The sequence below is a fragment of the Lissotriton helveticus genome, chromosome 2_1 (genome assembly GCF_964261635.1).
Source record: "Lissotriton helveticus chromosome 2_1, aLisHel1.1, whole genome shotgun sequence".
Classification (NCBI taxonomy): domain Eukaryota; kingdom Metazoa; phylum Chordata; class Amphibia; order Caudata; family Salamandridae; genus Lissotriton; species Lissotriton helveticus.
In genome coordinates, this window is record NC_136059.1 from 1,544,677,380 (window position 1) to 1,544,698,216 (window position 20,837).

Here is a 20,837-nt window from a genome sequence, read left to right on the forward strand (position 1 = left end):
GGGCTGAACGTTCCTCAACACCTTAGCCCCAGGAGAAGATAGATCCTCCTCAGCTATCCTCTTTCTGGAGGATACAGATGACCCTGAAGCCACACTTCCCACCTCAGATAAAGGGTTATCCTGGTCTTTAATCTTCTGCAGCCACAGAAGTAGGCGTCCTTCCCTATCTCTGAGGGAAGGTCCTGCAGATCTTACACTCTCTCACCTCATGATCAGGATAAAGGCAGTAGATGCACTTTTTGTGGGGATCTTCTGAAAAAAGCAGGAGCTTCCCACAAGATTCACAAGGCCTGAAGAGAGATTTTTTAGTAGATGACATCCTAAAGGAGAGAAATCCAGTCAGAAAGGTGAAGTACTGAGCAGAGCTCAGGGAGACTCCCTTCACACGACGTGCGGTAGAAAATCTGAGAGCCTGAGCCTCTGGGGAGAACATTCTGGTGGGTCCTGTCGCCTGACTGGCTGCAGTTTGGACTATACAAAATGACTATGATAGTTATGAGTGTGGACTTTTACTTCCTGGTTGCTTATTACTAAGGTTTTCTGGTTATTAGGTGCATATTATTGCTTTTTTACGTGCCGTGGGACTCCCACTCTGACGACGGGGAATGATTCAGGCATATGAATCTATGAAAGACACCCCAATACTGGAGAATTCAAGTTACTGGTAAGTACGGTTACAATTACTTTTCAGGATCAGTACTGGGCTCAAAAATGCAACATTGAGGTCTCTCCTGATAACAGATGAGTACATCGGAATTTGTGGTTCGGCTGATTTTAGATCAATATTTTAAAGTTCCAAAACTCAACAGAATTTCCAAGTGAAACCAGTCAATGTTAGCCTATGGAAGGAAATTCCAGTTACTGGTAAGTATGGCTAGAATTACTTTTCAGGATCAGTACTGGGCTCAAAGATGCAGCACTGAGGTCTCTCCTGATAATAGGTGAGTAAATCAGAATTTGTAGTTCGGCTGATTTTACTTTGGTCCAGTATATATAAAGCCACTTTCCTATACCATCCCCTCCCTTCACCACTGTGCAAACACGCCCTGTGACACATTTTAAGTTGGGGAAATAATTCCTTTTCAATCCGGAGGGCCCCTAGGGTCCAACTAGCCCACCAGGTACATCCAGTAAGTGCCACGGAGCTGCGTAGCAGAGATGTTAAAAGGGACATGGCCTAGACCACCTCTCTGCAAGGCAGCGCAGTGGCCCTTACTGGAAGCACCTGGTGGTCTAGTTGGCTCCTAGGAGCCCTCATGATTGAAGGGGAATTTTTTCCCCAACTTAAAACACACAACAGGGTGTGTTTGCACATCTCAGCCCCGTCCCCTCCCTTCACCACTGTGTAAACATGCCCTGTGGCTGTTGTAGTTTTGGAGATTAAGTTCATTTGAATCCGGACAGTCCCTAGGGTCCAACTAGCCCACTAGGTACCTCCAGTAAGCACCACAGAGCTGCTTTGCAGAGAGGTGTAAAAAGTGGCACTGCCTGCACCACCTCTCTGTAAAGCAGCGCAAAGGCGCTTAGTAAAAACAACCTGGTAGGTTAGTTGGCCCCCAGGGTCCCTCAGGATTGAAGGGAAATTTTTCCCCAACTTAAAACGCGCCACAGGGCGTGTTTGCACACGTCACCTCAGGCCCGTCACCTCCCTTCACCACTGTGTAAACGCGCCCTGCGTCCTTTCTAAGTTGGGAGATTAAGTCCCCTTGAATCCTGAGGGTCCCTAGGGTCAAACTAGCCACCTAGGTACCTCCGATAAGCACCACATAGCTGCGTTGCAGAGAGGTGTAAAAAGGGGCGTGGCCTCGGAACACCTGTCTGCAACGCAGCTCCCTGGCGCATACTGCAGATACCTGTTGGGCTATTTGGCCATCAGTATTGAAAGAGAATTAATTCCCCAACTTAAAACGCACCACAGGGCGCGTTTGCACAGTGGTGAAGGAAGGGGGCGTGGCCTGAGGTGGCATGTCTGCAAACACGCCCTGGGGCGCATTTTAAGTTAGAGAGTTAATTCCTCCTCAATCCTGTGGGTCCCTGGGGCCAACTAGCCCACCAAGTACCTCCGGTATGCGCCAGGGGGCTGCGTTGCAGAGAGTTGTTCAGAGGCCACGCCCCTTTGTACAACACTGTGCAATGCAGCTCCGTGGGGCTTACTGCAATCTGGGTGGGAGCCACAAGGCTCCCGCCCGGTCATTGCAAACTACAGTGTCCCGGGGTGGGCACCCCGGGACACTGCAGGAGCCGGCCCTGGGGGGTGGCGGTCCCCAGGGCCACGACAAGGCTCCAGGAGGGGGGCCGCACGGCCCCCTTCCATATTTAACAAAGCCGCCGGGCTGGGGGGTCCGTCATGGACCCCCACTTTGAATCTTTAGAGCCCCGAGGAGGTAGCAGTCCTCGGGACGTGTGGGAGGGCTTGAGCCCCCCACACAGGGTATTTGTTTTATTAAAAAAAGCCCCGGGGGGGGGGGGGTGGCGGTCCCCGAGGCGGCCTTTGAGCCCCCCCACCCTCCTATTCATAATGCCCGGGGGTGGCGGTCCCGGGGGCTATGAGCCCCCGCACATTTTAATATCAAGGCCCTGGGGTGGCAGTCCTCGGGGCTGGGGGGCCCGCTACCCATTAGTACATTGCCCCCGGGATTTGGCCCCGGTTATTGGCAAGATCCGCGCACCCTGCGTGGATTTTGCCAATTTAAAAAAAAATACATTTTTGGGGAGGCCCTGGGGGTCCTTGTGGGACCCCCTGAGCAGGCCTAGGGGGTCAGGGCGTTTCTACCCTGCCCCCTTTTCGAGTTTTTTTCTTAGGTTTCTTGTGCCTCAGTTCTACAAGATGGCTGCCAACACTTCCTGATTTGGAGGGTTGACAGCCAATTAGAATACGGCTCGTGCTCGGCAGGGTGCACGGATCCTCCGCGGCCATACATATGTATGTGATTTTACTTTTGATTTTCTCAGGAACTACAGAACGGATTTAAACCATTTAAGCAAAAGGCACGACTGGAAACCAAGGGCTACCTCTTTGCCAAATTTGGTGTAATTCCATTCAGCAGTTCGGGCTGTAGTTGCGATTAAAGGTTCCGATAGGAAATTGCATGGGAAAACACGTTTTGGGACCCTCCTTTTTTCTCGGCCCCCGCTTGACGAATCACCCTGAGACTTTTAAGATAGGAGCGGACCGGAGCGGGCCATACGTTTTGAAAATTTCACGACGATTCGTCACCCGGCAACTAAGTTATTCCTAATAGAATGTTGCGGATTTCCTATGGAAAATAGGGCCCAACTATAACTACCTACTGGCGACTGCCAGTAGGTAATATATATATATATATATATATATATATAAAATAAATTACGTACTCCAGAGTCACCGCATATGGGTGGGACTCTTCAATGCTTATGACTAGTGATGAGGATCCAGTGGAAGAGAAACATGTCTTTCCATGTGGGTGACTCGAACCCTACCATCCCATGCAGAGCTCTAGTTTAAACTGCTCTGGTGGCAGAAGCCCAAGTACTGGAGGTGGAAGTATGTCCCTCTCATACGCCCCCTACATGTCAGAGGAGGGGCTCGACCGGCCCCCAGACCCACGTTTTGCAATGCGTTCACCGCTCTTCATTTAAGTCCCTCACTCATGCAGAGGCGCTGGCTTTAACTCCCCATGCTCGGGTTACTTCAAGGTGTGAAAACGCTGTTCCTCGCACTTCGACGTGCACACCAAGTGTGGCATAGCTGCCACATGCAGTGGAAAGTGAAGACTTGAATAGGATTCTGTAATTACACACCATTTGGTTGTTTTCGTTGCAAAGCAGGATAGCGGTTTGACCTTTTTACACAAATGTATGAATATATGAAATGTGTTTTGTCACATAATGTAAAGACAGCCTGAAGGCTACATCTCTTCTGATGACCTAGGCAGCTGATAATATTCACAGTTAATATTCAGCTGAGGAGTTCCTCATATCATAACATTCTAAGACAGTGCTACTTTTCCACTAGACAGCTCAATAGTATTTGACCTAAAGACGAGGTTCCAGTATGATAATCTTTCCCACAAAGTAAAGTGCTTTTATTTGCCTTAAAATAGGTCCGGATAAAATTAAATTTGGATGGAGTTACAACAAATATTTACTTTATTGCTGTGAATTAAGGTGAAAAATAATGTAGTTACAAGATATTTATGTTCAGTGCAGTCCACATAAAATCTTCTTATATATAAAAACAAATTACTTGCCCCCAAGTACATAAATTTTGCCCAGAGTAGGACCATCATGAATTCACATGTAATTTATTATTTTCAGTGGAAGGACCTCCGAGCGCTTTGAGTAGACGGGCATTAAAAACAAAGCAGTATTGCAATTCATCTCCATTATGAACCCCATGAGGGTTGATCTGAATGATATACATCAATTTACCAATAATCTTACTGGAGCCTGAAGAAGATCTTGTTCACCAAAAAGAGACCCTCTGAGAAAACACACGTTGGAAAATAACATCAACCAGTACCCAAACAAACCGGGAAAGCTCACATACCACGGCTAAGCAGCAACTTTCTATAAAACTGACAGTATGAGCTTCAGCCCTATAATCATGTCACCTATCACCTTACAGTTACACAGGAGTTAGACTCATTCAGGAACAGGGCCCATGCAGGAATACCAGCCTTTTAGCACAGTCATCTGCAAACCTTGTAAGTGAGCTTTCGCTAACAGTGTTCCAGAATTTGTCAATTCAATTACATAAAAAATGTTTAATGCCTCTGTTTGTTGCAGCTCCTATGTGCTGTAATTAATCTCCTTGTAGTGAGGTTTGCGCCAGTAAATGTAGGAACAATAGGAAGGCCTACATAATGTGGATAAGAACTACATATGTCAAGGTTGTAAAATTGATTCGGATAACAAAAGCTCCTTGGCATCATGGTTACTGCCTTTGTCAGAAATCAAACGGACATACCACAGCTGAGCAGCACTAAAACAGAGAACTCATTGAACAATGTAGGCCGGCTTTCGTCTCAGTAGTATGTAGAGACATTACTCTTACTTTGCTGGAAAATGGTTGCGTCCTTCATCTGACCCATAATTTTGCTGAAAGGTCAGCCACATTACGGTTTTGACCCCGAACACATAATAGGCTCTGAAAGCAATGAGATTGCGCAAAATCATATTTGGTGTAAGTTATGGTTGCTTGTAGCATAGTTACAAGTGGAGCATCTCCATAGACTCAAAAACCTCAAAAAAAAGGTAGAAATAAATGTAACTGAAAGATATCAGTTTCTTCATAAAATGTACAAAAATACCAACCTGAGGTGCGTCACAATCCTACAGCATAGAATGGGAATGCATGTTGTGGTACATGAGGCCCTCGGTCATACTTCTAACTTAAACACTTCTTTCCCAAAACGCTATATTGACCAGCAGCTGAAGGTAACAACTGAGAAATGAATCCATGGAACTACAGCTGAGAACTGCCACTCATCCAATTTCAAAGATTATGGTTTCAAAAACACACACTCCACGCACCCATCTCCTAACTACAAATCTATGCAAAAATAGTTTCAAAGTAAAATTGTAAGTACAATTTAATAAATAACCACCATATTTATACACAACTTATAATTGAAACCCTAGAGATACACTTTTTGAAAAGGCTTGTAATTTGGTTCTAAGCTTACAAAAATAAAACCCATATTGATCTTAGTAACACCCATACATTTTTTAATACTATTGGTCTTCGTTCACAGGCCCTTCAAATGCATTAGCCGGTTTGGTTGATGGTTCCATGTCTTCGAAGTCATATGCATCCAAACACATATCTGAACTGAAAATCTCTGAAATCAGTTCCTTGGCATCTTGCAGACCTGAGGGTATTTCATCACCTTCCCGTGGAACATGAGTGCTAATCAGAAACAGCTTTCTATCCCCTTCAATTTCAGCCAGTGAAAGCGCCTCATGAATCTGTGTGATGGAAAAGGCATCTTCAAGATCCTAAAAAAAGGAAGAAACACATCAATGTGCGTAGTTAATATAAAGTAAATACCCCTCAATGTACCACAGAGTTTGTAAAATGCCTGATATTTAGCTCCACTGTGAAAATATACATCTAAATTGATTTATTCTTGCATGCACTAAACGGATCTAGAACAGCAAGTATGTTCAAATCAATATTCTCAAGGGACTTTTAAATATTTGAGTGCCAAAAAGTGAGAGACAGCCATGGCCAAACGATTCCACAAAAGCAATATGCACAGTGCCCCAGGTTCAATGATAGCTGGCAAACTTAACTGTTCTCCGTGTATATATGGAGAAGTCAAAATAATTACCAAGGACTAAACGGCAGTAATTTAACAAGAAAGATCCTAGATGAAAGCAACACAATCGGACGTCAAGGATGTGCTGCTCCAGCAGTCACTACTGCTTGAAAAAGATTCTGTGAGCTACAGGATTCCTGCTCGGCATTACCGACACCTGCTAAATATACAGGAAATTATTTACTGAATTATGAAACATCTGGGTTAAATCCATCCTCGTTTTTCTGCTCACTTGGTCCTCTCCCCGCCCTCAAATGCAAACAGTACCGACCCTGTTCCTGATGGGCACAGTCAAGCCTGAACTGCCAAGCCAGGTCGGCCCTGGACCAGAAACAAACATCCTATTTTTATTTTATTTGCAAAGTTTTATATAGTGCTGGCTAGACCCGGAGGTATCAGAGCGCTTTACAGGAGGATCAGCAGGATACATAGTTATATCAGTTGAATCAGCGAGTTACAGGTTACATAGTTACAACCTGTTAGAAATGGGGATTTCTGGTTGGCTAAGGCTTGCGCCAAAGCCAGGCAGAAACCACCACTCTAGTCAGGGCAAGGAAGTCACCCGCCAAAGATAACCCCTGCTCACCCCTTGGTAGCTTGGCACGAGCTGTCAGGCTTATCTCGGAGGCGATGTGTGAAGCGTTTGCGCGCGCACCCAGCAACAACACCCAAGGCCCACCACAAAGAATACTCCACACAAGGTTATATATAAAAATAGCCTTTGTACTATACAAAACACATTAGATAATAAACACACAATTTACACTGTGCCACTGGCACGGGCGGAATTTACAGGGGATTATATACATGGGACAGGGCCACCTGGACCACTGTCAGGAATAAGCACTTGGTAGAACTAGCACTTGGTAGAAATAGCACTTTGTAGGAATAGCACGTAGAATAATTGTAGCACCAAATAGCAAATGTAGCACGCAACCAGAAACCACTGGTAAAAGGTAAGTACACACTACTCAACCCTAACCACCTTAGGCATATATCACGCAGGGAACCATGAACTCACTAGTATAACCTATACTATTTAGAGGTGTAGGCAAAAAGGTAATGCAGGTCATGCATAGATCACATTAGGCAGGTAATCACATTTGTGCCAAAATATCACATCTCTGACCCCAGGCCTACCTGGCCTCTCAGAGGCTCACAGGCCCTATGTCCAGAATGTCTGGGCTGGCTGCGCAGGCAGCCAAAGAAGATTGCGCAGGGCCTAAATGATGCAGCTGCCCACTAAGTGCTGGGCAGGTGTGGAACGGAGCCTGACACCAGCGTGCCTCCTGGCTCTCCTTCTGGGGCTCTGAATAAACGATAGTGTCCCCAAACACGTGGGAGCCTCACAGCCCCCAAATTCTCAAGATTCCCCTAAGTACTCGTGGGCTGTAAACACAACGAGTGCCCCCCACGTGAGAGCGGGCATCGACAATATGCCCCGATGTGCTCCCTCTCCCCCTCGTAATTAGGGAGCCTCGTGGGAGCAACAACAATGCCCCAGGAGCCTCTCGTGGGCTCGGAAAAGATGCGTCCGTCGTTTGAGTCCCCCCCTCTGGGGACTCGGGAAATGAAAGAGACCCTGGCGATTGGAGGCCCGCTCTGGGGACTTGGGCAACAATGATGCGGGGCAACGGGGGAGCGGCCCACTGCCAACCGGGGCCGCTCTACCCTTACAGACACTGCCCCCAAGACAAAGCTAGCACCACTGGGGGGGCGGGCACCGGCAATGTGCCCTGACACCCCCCTCTCCTCAAAGTAGCACAGGGGCCCCACTCACCGGGTCTGCAGGACTCCTCGGGCCGGACCTGCACTCTGAACTCCTCAGCTTCACTCCGGGGCTCTCCCTCGCTCTTGGGAGCCCCGGGGGAGGGACGCCGGATTCTGGCTTCTTCTTTGGGCAGTGCGGGCTCTTTTCCAACACCGGAGCCCCGCCTGCACCTTCAGCCGCTCTCCTCTCCTCGCGCTGCGTCTGCGAGGGCGGGACTTCTGGCCTCTTCTCCTCACTGCACTTCCTCTGGTCACGCGGCCCTGGCCACAACCAGTCAGGACCGCCTAGCTTCTGGGTCGCGACGGCAGCGGCCCGGCAACATTTTTGGACTCTCTTGGGCTGCGGCGGTGATACGAAGGGGTCACAAATGAGGGGTAGGCTTTCACCTTTATTACACAGACATGCCAACTTCTAGAAGTGGCACTTCCACACTAGACACATTTATGCCGTACACATCATCGCGCAACATTTAATCACACGAGTCCGCACATACCAAACCCGACCCTGCACTCCCCACACATCAGGAACTAACATGGACACACTCATTCCCCATGCATTCCTATGGGAGGGCAGGCCAATCTCGCAACACGCACTCAGAGTGCGCACACACTTTACACTGGGACACAGTGAAAGTGCGCAGAAGCCAAAAACAACTAACACTAAGTCACCTACCAAGGCAAAAAGTTTAGGGGTGAACCTGCCAGAAGGGCCAAGTCCAACACAACGGTTTGAGTCAAAGAATCACAGAGGTTGGGGGAGTGAAGGAGACACGAACTGGGGAGAAGAGGAAAACTATGTCAGCTGACCGGCTGGGTAGGTGACGGCCAAGAGGCCAGACTCCTCTATTGCTGTGTAGGACAAATCCACCGGGCATCGGCCAAGGTTGCTCAGGCTCTGTGCTAGGTAAGAACAGTTTTGGTATCCGCCCAGGGGCGTCGTCATTGTTCCATCGAAGGGGGAGAGAAGGAGACATAACGGTGAGACGAGGAAAAACAATGTCAGATGACCGGCTGGGTAGGTGACAGCAAAGGGGCCAGACTCCTCTATAGTTTCATAGGACAGTTCCACAGGGCATCAGCCAAGGTTGCTCAGGCTCCATGGTAGGTATAAACAGTTTTGTAATTTACAGCAGTTGAATCAGCGAGTTATGGGTTACATAGTTACATCAGTTTGAATCAAAGGATCAACAGAGGGAGGGGGAGGGGGAGGGAAGGAGACACAAACGGGGAGACGAGGAAAAGAATGTCAGATGACCAGCTGTGTAGGTGACGCCATAGGGGCCAGACTCCTCTATAGCTGTACAGGTCAGCTCCACCTGGCATCGGCCAAGGTTGCTCGGGCTCCAGGGTAGGTAAAAACAGTTTTTGGATCCACCCAGGGGGTGTCATCATAGTTCCATCGAAAGCATCCGATGTTCCTGACTGCTGGGTTGGAGTGTGAGATGAGCAGTGAGAGCTGAGACCGATCTACAAATCATTGAGCTCCAGCGCTCGGAATTGGAGGCATCTAGGAGTTAATTGATGTTAATTCAGGTTGATTAAGGATGCCATGTGCTCACCACTCCGTGGTGTGGCTCCCTTTAATGCCAGCAATCACAGACCCAAAGCCTCTTCAGGGGCGGGCGCCATGTTAAGGTTAGGCATGGTAACATCAATGACTCTCAGGGGCCTCTTCGGGGCGGCCGCCATCTTAGGGTCAGGCATTGTGAAAAACGTAATGACATGTATTGTAGATCAGTGACTCACAATCGACCCCCTTGTTTCCAGTATTATATTGTTATTATGTGGATTTGATTCTTTAGAGTCTTAAATAACCTTTGCGCGTGGCAAGGACGTGCCCCGCCCCCCCTTCTCACCGGTCTAGTTCCAGTGCTCGTCCCAGGATCGTTGCATCCCCAACCGTGGAGTCAGGAAAGGCAGCCAGCCGTGTTGAGCTCTCGTGGCAGCTTGTATCGCCGTTCTTCTCAGTCTGCTGGTTCCAAGTGCGCCTCAATGTAATTCCGGGCTCTTTCTTGGTCTTTACTGGACGGCGCGGTTCCTCAGAATTATCACCACCATCTTGCGGAGCTCCGGCGCATCCCCCTCGCGGCTACTCCAGTGATGACACCTATTCTTTCGGTCTATCTCGGCAAACCCCAGTGGCACCGCTGTCAAGACAACAACTTGACCGTCAATCTTGTTTTGAGCGGCAGCGGGATGATTCGGCGGGCAGATTCTCTCTGCTTAATGCATCTGGCGCCATCGTTGTAATTGTGAGTCGCTGAGTCGTGCCCTCTTATTAGATGCTTGCGGTCATGTGAGGTGGGAGATCAGGGCCACGGAGGTCTATGCTGACACGGAGTCCTCGGGTATTCTTTTCAGTATCCCCTGGTCAGCACTGGGCTGTTCGTCCCGTAGCCTCCTCACTGCATAGAAGTACAAGCCTTTGCATAGAATGGTGCAGTCAGTTCACATAACATACAAATGTTCCTCACTCAAGCTTAAAAAACATGAATTCCATTAAACTGTGCAGTTCAACAATTCCAAACAGTCTCTCGAGGCAACCTTCCAAACAAGTTATGAACTCCACAGAGCCTAATTGAAGCTCAGCTGGCGCCGTTCCCACGCTTCGTGAGGTGATTACTTGAGCAAAACATGACCTCCACAGACCTGAAATATGTTTCATCTGCCATGCGTCGGAATGAGAAACACTACAGTTTTCTGTCAGATTCTCCACGTTCCAGCACCGTCTTTGCAGTCTGTGAGGCTGTCGTTCCATGTGGCGTCCTAAGTATACGGTTACGGGGTTTCACCCCTCATTAGCCAGGATAGCTTGAATCCAGTGGCACAGTGAGACCGAGACCCATGTCTGGGCATACCCGGTGCACTTAGGGTGAGAAAGTAAAAGACACAATTGATCGACGGAATGCAGAACAAATCAAAACATTCACCCCCAGTCAAGAGATCTGGGTTAAATTCATCATTCTTTTGCTCACCATGCCACCCCAGTTTAGACCTGGTCATATGCAAATCAGTCTTGACCCTGTGCCGCATGGGAACCGTCCAGCCTAAACTGGGAAGCCAGGTCCTCCCTGGACCGGAAAGAAGCATCCTAGGATGGGTTTCAGGGTTTTATCCCTAATCAGCCAGGATGAGTTAATTCCAGTGGCACAGTGAGCCCGGGACCTACGTCTGGGCATACCCGGTGCACTTAGGGCGAGAAAGCAAAAGATACACACTTGATGGACGGAATGCAGAACAAATCAAAACATTCACCCCCAGTCAAGCAATCCGGGTTAAATCCATCATTCTTTTGCTCGCAAATCCACTACGGTTTAGACCTGGCCATGTGCAAATTAGTCTTGACCCTGTGCCCAATAGAAACAGTCCAGCCCTAACTGCCAAGCCAGGTCCTCCCTGGACCGGAAACAAGCATCCTAGGACCGGTTTCAGGGTTTCATCCCTCATCAGCCAGGATAGCTTGAATCCAGTGGCACAGTTGGCCCGGGACCCACGTCTGGGCATACCTGGCGCACCTAGGGCGAGAAAGTAAATGAGACAATTGATGGACGGAATGAGGAACAACTCAAAACATTCACCTCCAGTCACGATATCTGGGTTAAATCCATCCTTCTTTTGCTCACCATGCCAACCCAAGTTTAGACCTGGCCATTGGTGCAGGGTCAAGACTGATTTGCATATGGCTGGGTCCAAACTGGAATGGCAGGGGAAGCAAAAAATCAATGGATTTAGACCCAGATCTCTGTACTGGGGTGAATGTGTGACATTGTTCTGCATTCTGTCCATCAATTGTTCAGACATGGGTCCCGTGCTCTCTAAGCCACTGGAGTCATACTAGCCTTGCTGATGAGGGGTAAAAACACTGAAACCGATCCTTGGATGCTTGTTTCTAGTCCAGGGAGGACCTGGCCTGGCAGTTCAGGTTGGACTGTTCCCATTGGGCACAGGGTCAAGACTGATTTGCATATGACTGGGTTCAAACTAGAATGGCATGGGGAGTGTTAGACCTGGAATCATTGGCGTGAATCTCCCTTCCATTTTTTACTGATTGCCTCCTCTATTTTGATATGTTTTTGCTGGTTATATGGTTTGGGCACTGTGCCACTGCTATTCAGTGCCACAGTGCAAGTGCTCCCTATGTTAAATTAATGTACTAATTGGTGATTCCAGGATTGGGTTATTTGATTTACTTGTCAGCCCCTAGTACAGTGCACCATGTGTGCCCAGGGCTTGTAAATCAAATGCTGCTGGTGGGCTTGCAGCACTGGTTGTGCCACCCACAGAATCAGCTTGTAAAGTGTGTCTCAGGCCTGCTATTGCAAGGCCTGTGTGCAGTCTGTGACTGCCATGTCGACTTGGCAAGTGCACCCACTTGCCAGTCCCTAAACCTTCCATTTGCTTCATATTAGACACCCCTATGGTAGACCCAAGGAAAGAGTGCATTGTAAGTATAAGGTAAGACATGTTCTGGAGTGTGTAGCATGTCCTAATAGTGAATTACAGCCATTTTCGTTTTTCACTATTGCAAGGCTACCTGTTCTCCATAGGCTAGAAAGGGCAGTTAGATTATTACATTCTTATAATCCTAACTGACTCAGGGAACATTGTAGAAATTCGAATTTAATATGCCTGAACTCACAATGATAAAATACATCTTTTAGTAAAGTTGGTTTTAATATTCTGTGTTTGAAAATACCACTTTTAGAAAGTAGGTATTTTCTTGCCTAACTGTCCAGGCCCGCCTCTGCTAGGTTGTGTATTCCTTGTCTGGGTTTGTGAGTGACAGGGCTGGGGGATTCCATCAGACAGGCTGGGGCAGCCCAGTGATGACTAGAGAGATCAGCATCTAGATGGGAGGGAGGAGTTGCACCTGGGACCTGAATAGGGCTGGGCCTTCCCTCTACAATGCTGGCTTCACCTCCTGTGGCTTGTCTGATGTCTCTGCCCTGCACTGTGAAAGGAGTGAAGGAATCTTGTCAACAAAGTGCTCCAGAGCTGTGCCTTCCCTTCGCTGGCTCCACCTCCTGTGGGGCGTCTGATGTCTCTGCCCTGCACCATGAAAGGAAGGAAGGAGTCCTGTAAACTAAGTGCTCAGGAACTGGTTTGGACTAGGCAGTGGCCTCACTGCCTTCAGAGAACAAAGGATTTTGGGGTATAAATATTGGGACCTGGTCCCAAGAACTTTAGATCACTTCTGGAACAAAAAACCTTTTGCCAAGGAGAAGAACCAAGGAAGCTGCAGGAGTTTTACTGCCCCTCTGCCAGTGTGCTGTTTGCTGGGTTGGCCTGCAGTGGTTGCTTCATTGCCAAGAAAAGGAGAAGGAACTTTTTAAGGACTTTCATCATCTACAGAATATTCTCCAAGGGCTTCAACTATGCTTGCCTCCTGCTGATGTCTCAGGGACAAAAGACTTCATCTCCCCTCTGAATTTCCTTGCTGGGATTTCTATCTACAGACATTTGCGTGTCGCTGGAAGCGTGTCGCCGCCGCAGCTGAAATCACCGCACCCCCGAAGAAGCGTACCGCCGCCGCATCTCCCAGAAAGCGTGTCTTTGTGAAAGCTGCCTGCTGTCGCATCACCAGAGAAGCGTGAAGCTATCGAGAGAGTCGCCATCGCATCACCGGAGTAGCGTGTCGCAGGGCCTGTCGCGGCTCTAAAGCACAGTCGTCGCAAGGCTGCCAGGGCGTCTACGCATCTTCATCGCAACGCCGTATCAAGAGCGCAATCTTCTCACATCACAACTGAATAATCGCATCGCATCAAGGCGCCATCTTGCGCATCATAACGGGCCCGCAGGACGAGCAGGATTAGTTACCTACCTGTAATCCTAGTTCTCATCCAGGGGTATACTCATCAAAGTCATAATCTATGAATAATCCCCGCCCATGTGCAGGATCCCGGAGCATATAAAAAATACATATATATACATATATATATGCATATGTGAAAACATATACATAAAGCCTAGAATGTTTCCAACATGTCAAAAATGCTGAAATTACATAGGTTTGCATTGTGGTACCTATACCTTCCAAACACATAAGGAAAAGGGGAAGCAGTAATTGCCATAAAACAATGCTTTACTGCCATAGAGAAAGCTTGTAATTGCAGGCATTTGGCTGCAGCAGAGTATAAGAAACAAAGAAAAAACGGACACCTTGCCTTTAAGGCATTAGAGAGTAGGGGTACCGTGCCGTTAAGACCTGCAGGAGACCCCTTGGTCCCATGATGCACCAGAGGTGGCAGTTAGGTCAGTTATTTTTGACGGTGCATACACACCAGAGTAGATCTGCAATCAATAAACATTAACTTCAAGAGAGGAGGTGGGTGAGTCGCTTATGACTTTGATGAGTACACCCCTGGATGAGAACTAGGATTATAGGTAAATAAGTAATCCTTCTCATCCAGGGGATACTCATCAATAGTCAATCTATGAATAGAGTAGCAAGCCCATACTCAAAGTTTTCGCGGACGAACAACAGAGCATATAGAACATGAAGTAACATCACATTCAAATAGCAGTTATGCAAACAAATTCCTTAAAGAGGCCTGCCCCACCTGGGCATCGGCCTGTGCATCTGAATCGAGGCAGTAATGGCGTGTAAAGGTATGTAGTGAGCGCCATGTAGCCGCCTTGCAAAATCTCTGGTATAGGAATGTTGCGAAGGAGAGCTGCAGTAGAAGCTTTCCCTCTAGTAGAGTGTGCTCGTGGTCTGCCCTGCAAAGCTTTGTTGGCTAGTTGGTAAGACAAGGCTATACAGGAGATGATCCATCTAGAAATAGATCTTTTGGAAGCAGCCAGCCCGGTATTTGTAGAACCATAGTTGACAAAGACCCGGTCAGACATCCTAAGTGGAAGGGTTTTAGCAAGGTAAAACGTCAATACCCTACGGAGGTCTAGAGAATGTAAAGATCTCGCCGGGGGAGTGGTTGGCTGAGGAAAAAATGTGGGTAGTGTGATAATCTGATTGATGTGGAAATCCGAGAGCACTTTAGCCAGGAAACTCGGATGAGTTCACAGCACCCCTCTATTGGCGTGGAACACAATGTAAGGCTCCTTGCAGCAGAGGGCCTGAAACTCACTCACCCTGCGGGCTCGAAGTGATGGCTACTAAGAAAGCAGCCTTCCAGGTCAAATGCTGTAAAGATGCCTTATGAATAGGCTCGAAAGGAGCACCCATCAACTTGGTGACGACAATGTTAAGCTCCCAGGGAGGAGAGGGGGACCTCACTGGTGGAAACACTTTCTTAAGCCCCTCCAGGAAATTTTTGACCACAGGCATTTGGAAGCATGAGGTCTGGGTAGGAGACTTTCTGTAAGCTGTGATAGCAGCTCAGTGGACCCTGATGGAGGGGTACTTCAGGCATGAACTCGCCAAGTGCAGTAAATATGGAAGAATCACTTCCTCCTGACCTTGAGTCGGATCAAGAGCGCTGTCCTTACACCAAAGGTAAAATCTCTTCCACTTGAAAGCATAAGACTTTCTGGTGGAGGGCCTCTTAGCTTCTTTCAGAATAGCCATACAGTCAGCCGATAGGTCTAGATGTCCGTACTGGATGACTTCAGGAGCCATGCAGTCAATCGAAGGGAAGAGATGTTGGGATGAAACACTCTCCCCTCGTTCTTGGTCAGCAAGTCTGGGCGCAGGGCAGCCTCCGGTGTGGAACCTCTGACAGCTGAAGAAGATCCGGGTACCACCACTAGCGTGGCCACTCTGGCGCTATCAGGATCATTCTGGTGTTGGTCTTGTAGAACTTCTGTATGACCGCCGGGATCAGAGGGAGCGGAGGAAAAGCGTACAGAAATGTCTGCGACTAGCTGATCAAAAGTGCATTCCCCCGTGATCCCTGCTGGGGGAATCTGGACGCGAACACGGGGATGTCGCGTCTGCGAACAGATCGATGTCCGGCACTCCTTATTGCCGAAAGTCCTCCTGAGCGATGTCGTCGTTGAGCGCCCAGTCGTGCGCTTCTACAAAGTCTCTGCTGGGACCGTCTGCCTGCACGTTCAGGGTTCCTGGAAGATGAACTGCGACGATTGAGAGGCCCCTGGCCAGCAGCCACCGCCATATGGATTGGGCTTCCAGAGACAGGACTTGTGATCTGGTGCCTCCTTGCTCTTCAGATAAAACATTGCTGTTGTGTTGTCTGGCGGAATCTGAATGTGGCTGGATTAAAGAGACGGATACAGGGACTTGAGTGCCAGATGGACCGCCTGTAGCTCCAAGAAGTTGATGTGATGACTTCTTTCTGTCTCGGACCAGAGACCTTGTACCTGAAGCTGGTCCATATGAACCCCCCAGCCTTGCATTGCGGCATCTGTGACCACTGTCTGTGTTGGAGGCGTCTGATGAAAAAGGACCCCTTGTAGAAGGTGAGAACGTTTCATCCACCATCTGATGGAGTCCCTGGCAGCTTGGTGGAGAGAGACACGATCCTCCCAGCGACCTGACCTCTGGGACCATTGATCTTCGAGGGACTGTTGTAGTGGCCGCATGTGAAGGCGCGCATTGGGTACAATGTAGATGCACGAGGCCATTGATCCCAGCAGTGAAGACACTTGCCTGGCTGTGGGACGTCCAGTGTCGAGAAGGGTGTGGCATTTGAGAAGCATTGATTACTTCTCCTCCGAAGGACACACGCTTGCCTTTGCAGAGTCCAGGGAGGCGCCCAGATAATGAATCCATTGCGTGGGGTTGAGGACCGACTTCTTGTAGTTGACTTGCAACCCCAAGGAATGCAGCAGGTTGAGGCAGTATGAGAGATAGCTCTGGAGTAGCGCAGGTGTGGAACTTTTCAGGAGCCAGTCGTCTAGGTATGGATAGACGAAGATCCTCCGCCTGCGGAGTAAGGCAGCCACCACCTCCATGCACTTGGAGAATGTCCGTGGGGCGGATTTGAGTCCGAACGGAAGCACTCAATACTGGTAGTGGTGGCGAGAGACCTGCAACCTGAGAAATTTGCGAAGTTTCACTGAGACAGGAATGTGAAAGTAGGCGTCCTGCAGGTCTATGGCACACATCCAGTCTCCCTAGTGAAGGTGCGGAAAGATTTGATGCAGAGCTTGCATTCTGAATTTCTCGTTTCTTATAAACCTGTTCAGCAGGCGCAGGTTGAGGATAGGTCTGTACTCTTTGGCTACTCCTCGTTTTTGGACTAGGAAGTACTGAGAGTATACCCCCTTGTTGGAGAGATGGGACCTCCTCTATGGCCCTCTTGGAGAGGAGCATGGATACTTCGTCTCGTAACAGCCGATTTTGAAGTTGAGGAAGGTGCTTCAATTGCGGGGGCACTTGCGGAGGGGGAGACTTGAACCTTAGTAAGTAACCATGCTGCACAATATTCAGCACCCATTTGTCTCTTGTTATGGTTTCCCACTCTTTCAGGTGAAAAACGATACTCCCTCCTACCGGAGTGGCGAACGGGTGCGGAGGAAGCAGTGCCTTACTGCTTGGGAGGCTGCTTAGAGGTGGACTGTTGCTGTTTGTTGTTCCCTCGTCCCCTTGCAGGGCGCTTTTGGTGTAATTGGGACCTCTACTGGCTCTGGGAAGACCATTGAGGGGTTTGAACCCTCTGCTGGAAGGAACGTTTGTCACCCTGATGAAAGCGTTTTCGAAATTCCTTTCGTTTTTCCAAACCAACAGCCTTGACAGTATCCAGCTCTGTCTTCATCTTGCTCATCTCCTCGTCGGCATGTGCTCCAAACAAGGAAGAGCCATTAAAAGGAAGGTTTAAAATCTTCTTCTGCTCATCAGGCTTGAGGCCGGTGAGGCGCAGCCAGGCTGAATGCCGAGAGCAGACGCCATGGGAGTGGCGATGCGCGGCGAGATCTGAAGCGTCCGCTGCCGCACTTATAACTTGATTGGCTACTAGCCCACCTTCTAGCAACATTTTGCTGAAGTCCTGCGGTCTTCTTTGGGGAGCTTTTCTGTAAACTTTGCCAGGGTGTCCCAAAGAGACCTGTCATATCGCCTGAGAAGGGCTGAGGCACTGGCAATCTTCATGGATGAAGCTGAAGTATTGCAAATTTTTCTGCCATAGGAGTCCATCTGCTTACTGTCCTTCTCCAGGGGGACCGAAGATGACGCAGACGCTGAATGAGACCTCATGGCTGCTGCCACAATGACGGAATCCGCTGGTGGATCAGCTCTGAGAAACAAGGGATCCTCGGCTGGGGCCTTATACTTTTTGGAAATCCTGGATGGGACGGAACCCACCGTAGCAGTTGTGAGGAATGTGGCCATAGCTGGTGCCAAGAATCCTGGCACCAAAGGTAGCAGGGGTCTAGGAGCTGTACGATGGTGTAAGGTGTCGAAGATGATGGACGTGGGAAATGCTGGGGTATGCAAAGTGATTTTTTCGCACGCCTACCCAGGACATCCGAGAAAGTCGCGATGTCATCAATGGGAGACACTCGCGATGGAGGAGTTGAAGAGAAGGTCGGAGAGTAGTCCCGGACCAAGTACCTTGTAAAGGAAGACCATGTGGGTGATCTCGTGTGTCTTCTCTTATGGGGGCGGTCATGATGAGAGCTGTGACGACACCTGGACCATGATCGGTGCCTGGAAGGTGATCTTGGTCTTCTGGCGGAAGAGTGACGACGCCTGGACAGTGATCGGTGCGTGGAAGGTGATCTTGGTCTTCAAGGGGGGAGATTTGGTAGCAGGAGCGCTTCTCTGAGGAGAGGTCCTGGAAGGAGAGTACGTGCTGGAGTAGTCCGAGCCCGGACTTCTGCAGTCACCTGTCCTACCATCTTGCAGCCAGCAAGGTGATAGACCGTAAGCCCCCTTCTCTCCAGCTCTGGGAGATTTCTCCGGTGAAATCTGCACAATATGCAGTCCTGGAGATGACTGCTATCCAGATGACGATCTGGACCTGGATATGGACTCCGCCGTGTCTCCTCTATAGCCGCTGCAATTTCTTCCCTCGACGTCGAATGCCTCGACGTCGATGAAGTCTGCGTCACTATCGGCGTCGATCGAGGTGACCTGCTATGGGAACGCCGTCCCTCTCTCTCTACGGCGGTCTCGATGATTGCGTTTGACGTCGACCTGGGGACCTCGGCGTCGACCTTCGACGTCGGCCTGGGGACCTCGACGTTGACCTTCGCCAGCGGGCTGGGGACCTTGACGTTGATCTTCCATGACGTCGTGTCAGCGTCGATCTTGACGTCGAGTGATGGGACTTTCGACGATGCTCTCGACGTTGAAAAGCCCACTTGCGGCGAGATGTTTGCCATCGTGACTCCCGACGCCGACCCCCTTGAGGGTGGCGGAGAGTGTCTCGACGTCAACGGAAGCCTCGACGTTGACGGAGACTTTTCAGGTCTCTCAGGACCCACAGCCTTCAAGCCCGAAGTGCTGGCCTCGACGCCGACTTACCTGCATGCGGCGGAGAATCTCGACGTCGAGATGATGATTTTTCCCTTGACGCTGAAGAGTGTCTAGGTCTTTTCGACGGCGACTTCGATGTCAACGGCGAATCTCCTGTTACCTTCTTCTTTCTGGACTCAGGAATGGTGGTATGTCACAGTTGTCGGTGTTGTTTGTTTGAAGAAGGTGGTTTGAAGACTCCATGGTCACCTCCATGATGGATTCTGTCCTTCTCCAGCTCGGCATGAAGTTTTGTGTTCCCTGTCTTGCAGAGTCCGCCTGGAAAACTTCTGGCAGTGGTAACACTGGTCAGGATTGTGTGAGGATGGAAGACACACAATACACACAGAGTGTGGGTCTGCCAGTGCCTTCTTCTTGCCACAGGAAGGGTATTTCCTGATTAAGGCAGGGATTCTGACTGGAAACATTTTATGGAAAACCCCAAAATCAATAGAAGAAGCCTTTAGAAGTCAGAAAATGTAGAGTTTTCTGAGAAAAATAGCAACTAAATCACTTTCAGTCAAAAAAACTGAAGAGCTCAAGCTCCAGGATCCTCATAGAAAGAGCCGGAAAAATGAACTGACCTAACTGCCACCTGCGGTGCATCATGTGAGCAAGGGGTCTCCTTTAGGTCTTAAAGGCACGGTACCCCTACTCAAATGCCTACTCTATTGAAGAGTATCCTCTCGATGAGGATTATTTACTTACCTGTAATCCTAGTTCTCATCCAGGCGTATACTCATCAAAGTCATAAGCGACCCACCCGCCTCCCCGGATGAGCATTTTCTCTCGAAGTTATTGTTTATTGATTGCAGATCTACTCGGGTGCCTATGCACCCTCAAAAAGAACTGACTTAACTGCCACCTCTGGTGCATCATGGGAGCAAGGGGTCTCCTGCAGGTCTTAAAGGCACGGTATCCCTACTCTAATGCCTTAAAGGCAAGGTGTCAGTTTTTTCTTTGTTTCTTACACTCTGCTGCAGCCTACAGGCAAATGCCTGCAATTACAAGCTTTCTCTATGGCAATAAAGCATTGTTGTATGGCAATGGTTACTGCTTCCTCTTTTCCTTATGGGTTGAGAAGGTATAGGTACCACAATGCAAACCTATGTAATATCAGCATTTTTGCCATGTTGGAAACATTCTAGGCTGCATGTATATGTTTTCACATATGCATATATATATATATGTATTTTTTATATGCGCCGGGATCCCGCACATGAGCGGGGATTATTCATAGATTATGACTATTTATTGAGTATCCCCTGGATGAGAATCTACGCATCAACCCCGCACCGGTAAGGATCACGACGTATCCCCAACTCTGTGCAAGCATTGAGGCACGACGCATCATTTCCCCCGGATCACGGAACCAACGCATCTCCCCTTTT

General features: G+C 49.0%; 1 protein-coding gene across 1 annotated transcript in view; it reads right to left on the reverse strand.

Annotated features, from left to right (window-relative positions):
* Positions 1-4,105: 4,105 nt before the first annotated feature.
* Positions 4,106-20,837, reverse strand: part of LOC144818774 (uncharacterized) — a 476,510-nt gene continuing 459,778 nt past the window's right edge. Inside the window, exon 4 of the mRNA XM_078676513.1 lies at positions 4,106-5,979. Within this exon, the coding sequence (XP_078532639.1) occupies positions 5,716-5,979 (264 nt within the window). The 3' untranslated portion in view covers positions 4,106-5,715. The remainder of the gene's footprint in view (positions 5,980-20,837) is intronic.